Source organism: Pan paniscus, chromosome 12, assembly GCF_029289425.2.
Source record: "Pan paniscus chromosome 12, NHGRI_mPanPan1-v2.0_pri, whole genome shotgun sequence".
NCBI lineage: Eukaryota > Metazoa > Chordata > Mammalia > Primates > Hominidae > Pan > Pan paniscus.
This window is the reverse complement of record NC_073261.2, coordinates 72,624,408-72,639,383: the sequence shown is the minus strand read 5'-3', so window position 1 is coordinate 72,639,383 and position 14,976 is coordinate 72,624,408. Positions and strand designations below refer to the sequence as shown.

At 41.3% G+C, this 14,976-nt stretch overlaps 1 protein-coding gene across 11 annotated transcripts in view; it reads right to left on the bottom strand.

Moving 5' to 3' along the window:
- The window catches only part of ASB3 (ankyrin repeat and SOCS box containing 3), a 192,521-nt gene that overhangs the window by 51,678 nt on the left and 125,867 nt on the right, over positions 1-14,976 (bottom strand). For 9 of the 11 annotated variants that reach the window (XM_057301308.1, XM_034953132.3, XM_055107944.2 and 6 more), the window contains 2 exons: positions 8,070-8,182; positions 7,323-7,458 (listed from right to left, as the gene is read on the bottom strand). The exons of the other annotated variants lie outside the window; for them this stretch is intronic. In XM_057301308.1, coding sequence (XP_057157291.1) covers positions 7,323-7,458; positions 8,070-8,182 — 249 coding nt within the window. The remainder of the gene's footprint in view (positions 1-7,322; positions 7,459-8,069; positions 8,183-14,976) is intronic. 11 annotated transcript variants of the gene reach the window in all.

The following is a 14,976-nucleotide window of genomic DNA, read 5'->3' as shown; positions in this document are numbered from 1 at the left end:
AATTAGCCAGACGTAGTGGTGTGTGCCTATAGTCCCAGCTACTCAGGAGACTGAGGCAGGAGAATTGCTTGAACCTGGGAGGCGGAGGTTGCAGTGAGCCTAGATGGTGCCACTGCACTCCAGCCTGGCGATAGAGTGAGAATCTGTCTCAAAATCAAACAAACAAACAAACAAACTTGCTCTTGGATAACTTTTAAGTAAACAATAAAATTATGGCAGAAATCAAAAAATTCTTTGAAATAAATAAAAACAGACACAAAACATATTAAAATGCAGCAAAAAGTGTTAAGAAGTTTATAATGCTAAACATCTAGCTCAGAAAGAAAGATCTCAAATTAATGATCCAATATCACACTTCGAGGAATAAGAAAAAACAGAACAAACTAACCCCAAAGCTAGTAGAAGAAAAAAAATAATTAAAATCAGAGTGGAACTGAATGAAATTGAGACCCAAAACTCCATACAAAGGATCAATGAAACCAAAAGTTGGTTCTTTGAAAGGAAAAACAAAATTGATAGACTGCTAGCTAGATAAAAAAAAGAGCGAAGGTCCAAATAAGCACAATCTGAAACAACAAAGTTGACATTACAATAGATTCTACAAAAATACACAAGATCCTCTGAGACTATAACGAACACCTCAATGCACGCAAATGAGAAAATCTAGAGGAAATGGATAAATCACATAATCTCTCAAGACTGAATCACAAAGAAATTGAAATAGACCAATATCAAGTTCCAAAACTGAATCCATAATAAAAAAAAAAAACCTACCAACCAAAAGTCCTGGACCACATGAATTCACAGCTGAATTCTACCAGACATACAAAGAAAAACCAGTACCAATTCTACTGAAACCATTCCCAAAAATCAAGGAGGAGAGACTCCTCCCTAACTTGTTCTACAAAGCCAGCATCACCCTAATACCAAAATCTGGCAAAGATACAATGAAGAAAGAAAAGTACAGGCCAATAGTGCTGACGAACATAGATACAAAAATCCTCAACAAAATATTAGCAAATTAAATCCAGCAACACATCAAAAAGTTAATGCATCATGATCAAGTAGGCTTCATTGTTGAGAAACAAGGTTGGTTCCATATATGCAAATGAATAATTGGGATTCACCACGTAAAGAAAATTAAAAACCAAAACTATATGATCATCTCAACAGATGTGAGAAAAGCCTTCATAAAACCCAACATCCCTTCATGATAAAAACAAAACAAACAAAACAAAACAAAACCCTCAACAAACTAGGCACTGAAGGAATGTATCTTAATAAGAATCATCTATGACCAACCCACAGCCAACATCATACTGAACAGGCAAAAGCTGGAAGCATTCTCCTAGAGAAATGGAAGAAGACAAGGATACCCACTCTTACCACTCCTATTCAACATAGTACTGAAAGTCCTTGCCAGAACAATCAGGCAAGAAAAAGAAATAAAAGGCATCCAAATAGGAAAAGAAGAAGTCAAACAATCTCTCTTCTCTGACAATATGATTCTATACCAAGAAAACCCTGAAGACTCCACAAAAAGGCTCCTGAAGCTGATAAACAACTTCAGTAAAATTTCAGGTTACTAAATCAATGTATAAAATCAGCAGCATTTCTATACATCAACAATGTTCAAGCTGACAGCCAAATCAAGAACACAACTCCATTTATAACAGCCACCAAAAAAAAATTTTAAACCTGGGAATACATCTTACCAAGGAGGTGAAAGATCTCTACAAGGAGAACTACAAAATACTACTGAAAAAAAATCAGAGATGACACAAACAAATGGAAAACACTGCTCACGGATTGCAAAAATCAATATCATTTTTAAAAATACCGATACTGCCCAAAGCAATCTATAGATTCAACACTATTCCTTTTTTTATTTTTTCCCCTGTTAAATGTCAGAGTTTTTTGTTTTTGATTTTCATAAGCTATTGGGGAACAGGTAGTGTTTGGTTACATGAGAAAGTTCTTTAGTGGTGACTTGTGAGATTCTGGTGCACTCATCACCCAAGCAGTATACACTGCACCCAATTTGTGATCTTTTATCCCTCACCCCCTTCCCATCCTTTCCCTGAGTCCCTGAAGTGTCATTTTTATGCTTCAACGCTATTCCTATCAAACTACCGACACCATTTTTTACAGAATTAGAAAAAAAATTTCTTAAATTCATATGGAACCAAAAAAGGGCACAAATAGCCAAAGCAATACCAGGTAAAAAGAATAAAGCTGGAGGTATCACATTACCCAATTTCAAACTATACTTTAAGGCTACAGTAACCAAAACAGCATGGTCCTGGTACAAAAACAGACACAAAGACCAATGGAATAGAATAGAGAATCCAGAAATACAGCCATGCACCTACAGCCATCTGATCTTTGACAAAGTTGACAAAAATAAGCAATGAGTTAGAGACTCCTTATTCAATAAACGGTGCTAGTATAGCTGGCTAGCTACATGTAGAAGAATGAAACTGGAACCCTATCTTTCACCATATACAAAAATCAACTCAAGATGGATTAAAAGTTTAAATGTAAGACCTCAAACTATAAAAATCCTAGTTAGAAAAAAAAATGAGAAAACACTGTTCTGGACATCGGCCCTGAGAAAGAATTTATGACTAAGTTCTCAAAAGCAATTGCAACAAAAACAAAAATTGGTAAGTGGGACCTAATTAATCTCTTTAGATTAATTAAGCTCTTTAGCTTCTGTAAAACAGAAGAATCCACAGACAACCCACAGAATAGGAGAAAATATTTGCTAACTAGGTATCTTTATAGATTCTAGATATTAGACAAAGGTCTTTATCTTAACTTTGTCCAATATCTAGAATCTATAAGAAACTTAAACAATTCAACAAGCAAAAAACAACCCCATTAAGAATTGGGCAAAAGGACTGGGCACATTGGCTCACGCCTGTAATCTCAGCACTTTGGAGGCCAAGGTGGGTGGATCACGAGGTGAGGAGATCAAGACCATCCTGGCTAACACGGTGAAAACCCCATCTCTACTAAAAATACAAAAAATTAGCCAGGCATGGTGGCACGTGCCTGTAGTCCCAGCTACTTGGGAGGCTGAGGCAGGAGAATCGCTTGAACCCAGGAGGCAGAGGTTGCAGTGAGCAGAGATAGTGCCACTGTACGCTATCCTGGGCGACATAGCAAGACTCCCATTTCAAAAAAAAAAAAAAAATTGGGCAAAAGACATGAAAAGATACTTCTCAAAAGAAGACATACAAGCAGCCAACAAACACATGAAGAATTGCTCAACATCACCAATCACCACAGAAATGCAAATCAAAACCACAATGAGATATAATCTTATACCACTCAGAAAGGCTATTACTAAAAAGTCAAAAAACAACAGATGCTAGAGAGGTTGTAGACAAAGGGGAACGCTTATACATTGTTGGTGGGAATGCAAATTAGTTCAGCCACAGTGGAAAGCAGTTTGGAAATTTCTCAAAGAACTTAAAACTACCATTCAACCCAGCAATTCCATCACTGGGTATATATCCAAAAGAAAATAAATCATTCAACAAAAATATACATGCACTTGCATGTTCATCACAGCACCATTCACAATAGCAAAGACATGGAATCAACCTAGGTGCCCATCAATGGATACCTGGTGGATCGGATAAAGAAAACACAGTAGATGTACACCATGGAATACTACGCAGCCATAGAAAAGAATAAAATCATGTCCTTTCAGCAACATGGATGCAGCTGGAGGCCATTATTCTAAGTGAATTAACAAATTAACGAAAACCAAATACTGCATGTTCTTACTTATAAGTGGAGGCTAAACACTGGGTACTCAAGGACATAAAGATAGCAACAACAGATACTGGGGACTAATAGAGAGTGGAGGCAGGGAACAGGGCAAGGGCTGAAAAGCGAACTGTTGAGTACTATGCCCACTGTCTAAGTGATGAGGTCATTCATATCCCAAACCTCAGCATCATGCAATACACCTATGTAACAAACCTGCATGCATACCCTCTGAATCTGAAATAAAAGTTGAAATTATAAAAAATAAAATAAAATCACAAATCTAATTAAATTATGTATGCGCCATTGTATAAAGATTTTTAAAAGCTAACCTCACTTTTTGTGAAGATTTTGAAAATAGCAGTCATCTCCAAACTTTTCTTGTTGGCAAATAATGTATTAAATATGCCACATATGATGTCGTTACATGACCATGAGAGTTTTTAAAATTTCTAGAATACATTTTGGTGGAAAGATCATCATCAAGACGGAAAAGGCTGTCTTCTATTTAAAAGAATATTCCATAAATGCACCTTGAATAAACCAAAGTTTTATGTACGCAAAAACTACACAGAACACAAATGGTAAATTAAAGAGTCTATAGATCCTTCAGAAATTCCAAATGATAGAAACTAGAAACTTCATGACTTCTATGAGGTAGATGTTTCACCCACTGTCAGTTTCAGAAAGAAGTAAACACTATAACTGAAAAGAGACTAAGTCAAGAAAGAAACCTTAACTTTTTTTTTAATGCGTTATTTTGAGTGACAATTTCAAAGTATCAGAAAGAATAAGGAACCAATTTCTTTAAAGACTACTGGTGAAAAAGTTGGAAAAATTACAGACAACTCACTGAAACGAAAGTAATAGGGGTTGGAAACATGTATAGCTACATGATCTACATACCTTTTCAACTGATTATTCAAAACAATTCAGAGAGAAGAAATAAAAAGAACAAAGCAAACCAAAACAGGAGCTCAGAGCTCCAGGCGACAAGAAAACACACCTGACATGAGGAGAGACATTAAGGTGCAGTTTAATCTATTTAATCTAAATTTTTTTTTTTTTTTTTTTTTGGGAGACAGAGTCCCACTCTGTCACCCAGGCTGGAGTGCAGAGGCGCGATCTAGGCTCACTGCAACCTCTACCTCCTGGGTTTAAGCAATTCTCCTGCCTCTGCCTCCTGAGTAGCTGGGACTACAGGCGCACACCACTACGCCTGGCTAATTTTTTGTATTTTAATAGAGACGGGGTTTCACCATGTTGTCCAGGCTGGTTGCAAACTCCTGAGCTCAGGCAATCCGCCCACCTTGGCCTCCCAAAGTGTTGGGATTACAGGCATGAGGCACTGCACCTGGCCTATTTAATCTAAATATTAATTGAACATATATATATATATACACACACACATATATATACACACACACATATATATATACACACACATATATATACACATATATATACACACATATATACACACACATGTATATATACACACATATATATATATAGTTTTGTTTTGTTTTGTTTTTGAGACAGAGTCTCACTCTTGTTGCCCAGACTGGAGTGCGGTGGTGCGATCTTAGCTCACTACAACCTCTGCCTCATGGGTTCAAGAGATTCTCCTGCCTCAGCCTCCCCAGTAGCTGGGACAGGTGCGTGCCACCACACCGGGCTAATTTTTGTATTTTCAGTAGAGACAGGGTTTCACCATGTTGGCTGGGCTGGTCTCAAGCTCCTGACCTCAGGCCTCCCAAAGCACTGGGATTAGACATGAGCTACCGACCCGGGCTAAACACTAATAATTGAAACTTATGGGACTGCAAGTCATTAACTGAATTAGGATAGTCCTCCGGAAGGTATGATGTAGTAGAAGGAAGATCAGAAGTCAGAAGGCCTGGGTCCAAGCCCTGATTCTGCCAGGAAACGAGTCTAGATCTTTGACAAGGCACTTAAACATTCACGGTCTGGACTCTTAATCTAAAAACGATTATGTTTGAACAGATAATTTTGGGGATTCCTCTTAACTGTAAGATTTACAAACTCATTATTTATAACAGATGCCTTCAATTGGCACTTAATGAATGTTTGTTTCTTTTACTTCCTACTCTGACTTAAGTGTTTGAAGGTTTCTAAAAGAAAGCAAAAATAAGAAAAGATGTGCCCTGCTGTTTAAATAAACTGGATTATTGGGCAGGCACAACAGCTTACAGTGTAATCCCAGCACTTTGGGAGGCTGAGGCAGGAGGATCACTTGAGGTTGGGAGATTGAGACCACATGTCTTAAAACAAAAAAAGGTTTTTTAATTAGCTGGGCATGGTGAAATGCACCTGTAATCGCAGCTATTTGGTAGGCTAAAGGGGGAAAATCACTGGAGGTCAGGAGTTTAAGGTTACAATGAGCTGTGATCATACCACTATACTCTAGCCTGGGTGATGGAGCAAGGCCTGGCCTCAATCAATCAATAAACAAGCAAACAAACAAACTTTGTATGATCTATTTTCTATTTAAAGGAAGTTTATAAAAAGCCTGGGTTTTCTTTCTTTCTTTCTTTCTTTCTTTCTTTTTTTGGAGACAGAGTCTCCCTCTGTTGCCCAGGCTGGAGTGCAGTGGTGCGATCTCAGCTCACTGCAACCTCTGCCTCCCAGGTTCAAGCAATTCTCATGTCTCAGCTTCCCTAGTAGTTGGGATTACAGGCGCATGCCACCATGCCCAGCTAATTTTTGTATTTTCAGTAGAGATGGGGTTTCGCCATGTTGGCCAGGCTGGTCTCAAACTCCTGATCTCAAGTGATCTGCCCACCTTGGCCTCCCAAAGTGCTGGGATTACAGGCATGAGCAACCGTGCCTGGCCAAAAAAAGCCTAGGTATTTTTTTTTAATTGCCTAGCCTACTGTGATTCACGCTTCATCAAGTTAGCACTGTGAAGAGCATATCTGGTGTTTGGGAGAGATTTAAAAGCCCCTGTACAATAAACATTTCTGGTCACAAAACTGTCACTTAGAGTAAGAATGCCACCTGAACACACCAACTTCCCTGGCAATGCTGAATGTGGAAGGGTTGTCACAGAGAAACCTTTAGCAGGTTATGTTACTATTAACATAACAAAGTGTAAACCTGCTTTGAAATAAACCTATTTACCTAATCACAAAATTAACATACCCCTCAAAGCCTTAATACACAAAATAGCCATCTAATAAGGTAATTAAGCCTAAACTAGTCTTACACCCTAGAAAGTTGAAACTGCTCAAGTCCCTACAGGAAAGGACAGCCCCATCATTCAACTTGCCAATAAACCTGCTTTAGTGATAGATCATTATGTTCCTACTCAGATAAATTAATAGCTGTGCACTGCATTGTTAGTAATAGATACTTAATAACCAGGTTTATAAATCAATTTGTATTTACTCTTATTTACCACTTACATAAAACCATAAATTTCACCACCTGATTTATATTTGAGTCAAGAATTATTCCTCTAGGAAATATAGTTTAAAGCTCATGATCTTAACAGTACAAAGGCTAATGGATAATCTTACCCGATGAAATAAGTATGCTCAAGCTTTCTAGCTTGCCATACTGAGCAGCCACAAATAAAGGTGTGATTCCAAAGTCATCCTGGCATTCCTTGTTTGCTCCTTTTCTAAGAAGCAATTTTATGATCTCAGCATTTTCCTAAAGCACAGATTCACATTTTAAATATGAAAAAAAACAAAGAAAATAGAAGGTATCTTTCTTCTTACTGTGTTTTTTTTTTCTTTTTTATCCTCTCACTAAAGGATAACTTGAAGGAAAAAACAAAACAGTATACTGCTGTATTAGTTGGAAAGAAATTGGCCAAACGATCAGATTATCCTATATTTCTAGTTAACCCAATAAATGTAAACATGAAACACTGATCTCTAGGAATTATAAACCTTATAGAATCCTGAAAAATTAGCTTGCTAACCAAAGCACTAAGGAGCCATCACAATTTCTAAACACATTATTATAAATAAAATAACCCATTGCTCTTTATCAATTTATATCTCAAATAACTGATGGTTTCTTAAATATGCCATCTACATTTTCAAAATGTAGATAATCCCTATGGCCCAAAGCTTCCACAGCTACTACAGAAGTTTGCTTATTCAGAATCATCATTAGCATTTAGACTGCCTTTTCTGTACTGCACTAACCATCATAAATCACAGGCAAGCAGAAAGCAAAAACTGCAGAGGACTGTCATTTTAAGAGGGTAAAACACACAATTTACATGGAAATGAAATAATAAATTCAGAGGTTACCTGAAAAGAAGCCTGGTGCAAGGAGTTCCATCCACACATAGAATGGGATCCATTAACATTTGCTCCGTGTTGAAGCAACAGCCTTAACACATCTATCTGTCCATTTTCAACAGCTGTAATACAGCAGTTAGAAAAATTAATGTCAGCAAAAAGGCATGTTTGTAGGACTGGACACCTTGGTGATGTTCTCATCACTTACTCACCTCAGAACCACAATGCTCTGATTATTCCTAAACATTTATCACAATTGTCTTAGCCCAAATCCATTAACATATATCTAATTGTTTCTGAACACATGCAAAATGATTTTCTTTTTTTTTTTTTTTTTTTCTTTTTTATTGATCATTCTTGGGTGTTTCTCGCAGAGGGGGATTTGGCAGGGTCACAGGACAATAGTGGAGGGAAGGTCAGCAGATAAACAAGTGAACAAAGTTCTCTGGTTTTCCTAGGCAGAGGACCCTGCGGCCTTCCGCAGTGTTTGTGTCCCTGGGTACTTGAGATTAAGGAGTGGTGATGACTCTTAACGAACATGCTGCCTTCAAGCATCTGTTTAACAAAGCACATCTTGCACCGCCCTTAATCCATTCAACCCTGAGTGGATACAGCACATGTTTCAGAGAGCACAGGGTTGGGGGTAAGGTCACAGATCAACAGGATCCCAAGGCAGAAGAATTTTTCTTAGTACAGAACAAAATGAAAAGTCTCCCATGTCTACCTCTTTCTACACAGACACAGCAACCATCCGATTTCTCAATCTTTTCCCCACCTTTCCCCCCTTTCTATTCCACAAAACCGCCATTGTCTTCATGGCCCGTTCTCAATGAGCTGTTGAGTACACCTCCCAGATGGGGTGGTGGCCGGGCAGAGGAGCTCCTCACTTCCCAGTAGGGGCGGCCGGGCAGAAGCGCCCCTCACCTCCCGGACGGGGCGGCTGGCCGGGCGGGGGGCTGACCCCCCCAACCTCCCTCCCGGACGGGGCGGCTGGCCGGGCGGGGGGCTGACCCCCCACCTCCCTCCCGGACAGGGCAGCTGGCCGGGCAGAGGGGCTCCTCACTTCCCAGTAGGGGCGGCCGGGCAGAGGCGCCCCTCACTTCCCCGACAGGGCGGCTGGCCCGGCGGGGGGCTGACCCCCCCACCTCCCTCCCGGAGGGGGTGGCTGGCCGGGCAGAGGGGCTCCTCACTTCCCGGTAGGGGCGGCCGGGCAGAGGCGCCCCTCACCTCCCGGACAGGGCGGCTGGCCAGGCGGGGGGCTGATCCCCCCACCTCCCTCCCGGATGGGGCGGCTGGCCGGGCGGGGGGCTGACCCCCCACCTCCCTCCCGGACGGGGCGGCTGGCCGGGCGGGGGGCTGACCCCCCCACCTCCCTCCCGGACGGGGCGGCTGGCCGGGCGGGGGGCTGACCCCCCCACCTCCCTCCCGGACGGGGCGGCTGGCCGGGCGGGGGGCTGACCCCCCCCACCTCCCTCCCGGACGGGGCGGCTGGCCGGGCGGGGGGCTGACCCCCCCACCTCCCTCCCGGACGGGGCGGCTGGCCGGGCAGAGGGGCTCCTCACTTCCCAGAAGGGGCGGCCGGGCAGAGGTGCCCCTCACCTCCCGGATGGGGCGGCTGGCCAGGCGGGGGGCTAATCCCCCCACCTCCCTCCCGGACAGGGTGGCTGGCCGGGCCGGGGGCTGACCCCCCCACCTCCCTCCCAGACAGAGCGGCTGGCCGGGCAGAGGGGCTCCTCACTTCCCAGTAGGGGCGGCCGGGCAGAGGCGCCCCCCCCACCTCCTGGACAGGACGGCTGGCCGGGCAGGGGGCTGATCCCCCCACCTCCCTCCCGGACGGGGCGGCTGGCCAGGCGGGGGGATGATCCCCCCACCTCCCTCCCGGACGGGGCGGCTGGCCGGGCGGGGGGCTGACCCCCCCACCTCCCTCATGGGGCGGCTGGCCGGGAGGGGGGCAAAATGATTTTCAATAGCATGTTAAAAGACACAGAGGAACTGGAACCAAGAAGCAAACGTTTATTCTCTCTGAAAATGGAAACAGCCTAGCTCTAGTTTGTTAAAATGAAACTGGGAGGATATAAGGTGGACAATTCAGAATCAACAGTACCAGTCTGGAAAAGCAATCTCAAAAGGACTGAAAGGTTTGCTATTACTACATTTGATCACAAATAAAGAGTAACTGACAAAATGAAAAAGCAACTTCTTCATCTCAGATTTTTTTTACCACTATAAATCATAAGCATTGTCAAAATGTTCTTATATCCATCAATGAAAATGTAAACGTTCTTACTTATGTGAACTAAAAGTGGATTCCAGAAAAAATAAAAAATGTTGTTAAAGAGATGCAGATTATTTTGCACAAAACTTTGCTATGAAGGTGGCACTAATTATGGAGGAATTTAAGCACGAAGTTAATGAAAAACAGAATGCCAGAAAAGAATTACAAAGTGCTTTATAAAATAAGTACAAACACACACACACACCATTAGCAAATTAGGTATACTGTGAATGTTGTTAGGTGTGAGGCTACTGAGTGACTTCTTTAAATTTTAAGTTCAGAAACTTAAAATTGAGAAATTGTAGTATTTATAAGAAAGGAAGGTAAGACATGTATAAGAAGGTCTGGCTAACGTGCTTGGATGTAAGAAAGAAGATTTAAGTTGATTTCATGTCTTGGTGATTGTGAATGGTGCTGCAAGGAACATACGTGTGCATCCATCTTTACAGTAGAATGATTTCTATTCCTATAGAATTCCAGTAGAATGATTTCTATACTGGGTATATACCCAGTAACGGGATTGCTGGGTCAAATGGCAGTTGTGTTTAGCTCTCTGAGGAATCACCATACCGCTTTCCACAATGGTTGAATTAATGTACACTCCCATCAACTGTGTATACATGTTCCTTTTTCTCCTCAACCTTGCTAGCACCTGTTATTTTTTTACTTTTTAATACCAGCCATTCTTACTGCTGTGAGATGGTATCTCATCGTGGTTTTGATTAGTAAGAAAAAAGATTTGAAGAATAAGATTTTTTTTTCATTTCAATCATACAGTTATTCTGTATCTCCTACTATAGTAGGAGGCAGGAAGTGGGAATCAACATTTCTCAGTCACAAAATTAGAAAGGCACATTTGGATAATGAATCACATTAGAAAACACTAATACACATGAAACAATGGGAATATAAAAATCCTTAAAAGTGTAAAACAAGAAATGATAAGTGTGCTTATTACTGAAGACAAGTAACATGCCATTGATATTCTACTAGTTTTATATATTGAATTTATACCAAAGCTTATTTCCCCTATAAGACACTCAGAAGTTCTTTAATAAAAAATTCTCCGCCGAGTGTGGTGGCTCCCGCCTGTAATCCCAGCACTTTGGGAGGCTAAGGCGGGTGGACCACGAGTTCAGGATATCGAGACCATCCTGGCTAATATGGTGAAACCCCATCTCTACTAAAAATACAAAAAATTAGCTGGGCATGGTGGCACGCACCTGTAATCCTAGCTACTTGAGAGGCTGAGGCAGAAGAATCGCTTAAACCTGGGAGGTGGAGGTTGCACTGCACTCCACCTGGGTTGCTGCACTGCACTCCAGCCTGGGCGACAGAGCAAGACTCCATCTCAAAAAACAAAACAAAACAAAACAAAACAAAAAACCAAAACTCTTACTCTGAAGGGTTTCAGAAATGTAACCAATGGCTGTGACAGTACCACTGAGGTAGGAATCTAACATAACTAAGTTAATATTCAAAAGCATTTACCATGGAAAAAACAGTTCTTCAAGCTATTTTTGTATAAACGATCTAAAGTCAATCTAATTTGGGGTGGCTCTCAGGTACCGCATAAATATATACACTGACAGTATCCACGACAGTTTCTTTTTTCCTTTTTTTGAGACAAGCCTCGCTCTGTCGCCCAGGCTGGAATGCAATGGCGTGATCTCAGTTCACTACAACCTCTGCCTCCCAGGTTCAAGCAATTCTCCTGCCTCAGCCTCCCAAGTAGCTGGGATCATAGGCACCCGCAATCATGCTCGGCTACTTTTTGGTATTTTTGTAGAGATAGCGTCTCACCATGTTGGCCAGGGTGGTCCTGAACTCCTGACCTCAGGTGATCCACCAGCCTCGGCCTCCCAAAGTGCTGGGATTACAGGCGTGAGCCATCACACTTGGCCCCCACAACAGTTTGTTTTATTTTGAGATGGAGTCTCACTCTGTCACCCAGGCTGGAGTGCAGTGGTGCAAACTCAGCTTACTGCAACCTCCCTGTCCTGGGTTTCATGCGATTCTTCTGCCTCAACCTCCCGAGTAGCTGGAATTACAGGTGTGCACCACCATGTCTGGCTAATTTTTGTATTTTTAGTAGAGACAAGGTTTCACCATGTTGGCCAAGCTGGTCTCCAACTCCTGGCCTCAGGTGATCCACCTCCGCCTCAGCCTCCCAAAGTGCTGGGATTATAGGCATAAGCCACTGCACCTGGCCCCACAACAGCTTTAAAAAAATAACTGAAAATTTAAAAAAGCAAAATAAAGAAATTACAAATGAAATTACCATATTAAAAAAAAGCCTGAAAATAATAGTAATAATTTTGGGTGGAGGTCATAAAAGGAAAAAAATCTGTTTCATATCAAATTCATACATCATTATCAGTGATTGTTAGCAAAAATCATTCTATAGCCAGTCCATGACTTGAAGATTATCAGGTTGTCAACAGTGATATATGAAGGAGAGTGAAGGTAAGTTTGTTTTCCACAAGTTAGGCTGACCTTATAAAAATTAAAGTCAAAAAATGTGTTTTGATTATTAAATACAATATAGATGACAGAAAAATTTTCATTTTTTTAACCTTATGATGCAAGTTATATTTTCACTTTTAATATCATAAATATATTAAGAAATCTGCTATCTGCAACTATTAAAAACATTTCCCAATGACAAAAGTAAAACTTACACATGAGCAGAAAAATATTATTTTCACAGCCCTTGTTAATTATTTCAAAATAAAGCAAATTTAATAGTTACTAATTGAGAAATCGTGGTTTAGAAAAGTGTATTTAGAGCTCAGATTTACTACCAAAGCCTCCGCTTTGGAAGAGGAGCATTCACTTTATCTATTAAAATGGAAATATCAAATTGGATGGGCTGAAGAGGAGACCCATAACTGTGCTGAATGGTTTGCTTCCAAAAAGGCAGTCATTACTTTATACAGACATACTTTCTCAAGCCTACTGAGAAAACCAAGTATAAGGGCATGTTTAGAAACTACCTAGCAAATAAAACAGACTTCACAGTCTTTTCTAAGAACAGAGTCAACCACTCAAGTATCTATAAACATTGAGTACCTGTGAATTCCATGGAGATAGTGGGAATACAGATGAAAGGGGAAGGATAGAGAAGGATATCAAAGTATAAAAGAGTGCTTCTGCCTTGAGAGCTATCTAGATGTAGAGAGAATGATACATGTCAGCAACAGCAAATTAACTCTATCCAATTGAAACAATGTTGCTAACAGGAATGAACTGCACAATGATATTTTACATTATATTCTGTGTAGAAACTTGATTTACTTATTATTTTTTCCGTATCTCATGAGAAGAAGCAGGCTTCCTCCTTTTTAGAGTTTCATCTGTGTCCTTTCCCTCAATTCCATACCTTCTCCACTTCCTTTTTTTTTTTTTAAGATGGATTCTCACTCTGTCGCCCAAGCTAGAGTACAGTAGCACTATTTCGGCTCACAGCAACCTCTGTCTCCTGGGTTCAAGCGGTTCTCCTGCCTCAGCCTCCCGAGTAGCTGGGACTACCAGCATGTGACACCACACCCACCTAATTTTTGTATTTTTAGTAGAGACAGGGTTTCTCCATTTTGGCCAGGCTGGTCTTGAACTCCTGACCTCATATAATCCGCCCACCTTGGCCTCCCACCTCCTCCACTGCCGAGACCAGCTCGGTTGGGGAGACCCTAACCCAGCGGTGCTAGAGGAATTAAAGACACACACAGAGAAATACAGAGGTGTGGAGTGGGAAATCAGGGGTCTCACAGCCTTTGGAGCTGAGAGCCTTGAACAGAGATTTACCCACGTATTTATTAAGATCAAGCCAGTGATAAGCACTGTTTCTACAGATTATAGATTAACTAAAAGTATTCCTTATGGGAAACAAAGGGATGGGCAGAAATAAAGGGATGGGTTTGGCTAGTTATCTGCAGCAGGAGCATGTCCTTAAGGCACAGATCGGTCACGTTATTGTTTGTGGTTTAAGAACACCTTTAAGCAGTTTTCCGCCCTGGGTGGGCCAGGTGTCCCTTGCCCTCATTTCGGTAAACCCACATCCTTCCAGCGTGGGCGTTATGGCCATCACAAACACGTCACAGTGCTGCAGAGATTTTGTTTATGGCCAGTTTTCGGGCCAGTTTATGGCCAGATTTTGGGGGGCCTGTTCCCAACACTCCACTTTGCAGTTTGTTCCTCATATTGTCTCTTCTCCAGTTTTTTCTCATCATTCCTTCTCTACTGGACTCCACTGTTCAACCTGCAGACTAGTTTAGGTTTTCCTTTCCCTAAAAATAAAACAAACAAACAAAATATCTTCCAATCTACTGTTTTCTCTCACTTTCTTTTTTTACCACTGAACTACCCCCAAAGACTACTCTTCTTCAGTCTACATTCAATGATCCCATTTTCCCACAAATCACTCATTCATTCATTCAACAAATGTCTACTTAGTGCCTATTATGTACCAGGTAATATTACAGGTACTAGAGACACAGAAGTGAACAAGAGACAAAAATACCTGCCTCCATGGACCTTTTAATCACTTAATCAATAACTATCATGCAAATTCTACTGCCATAATTCATGTAAAGCTATTCCCTTGAAAATCATCATCAAATTCAATGGCCTTTTCTCAGCCTT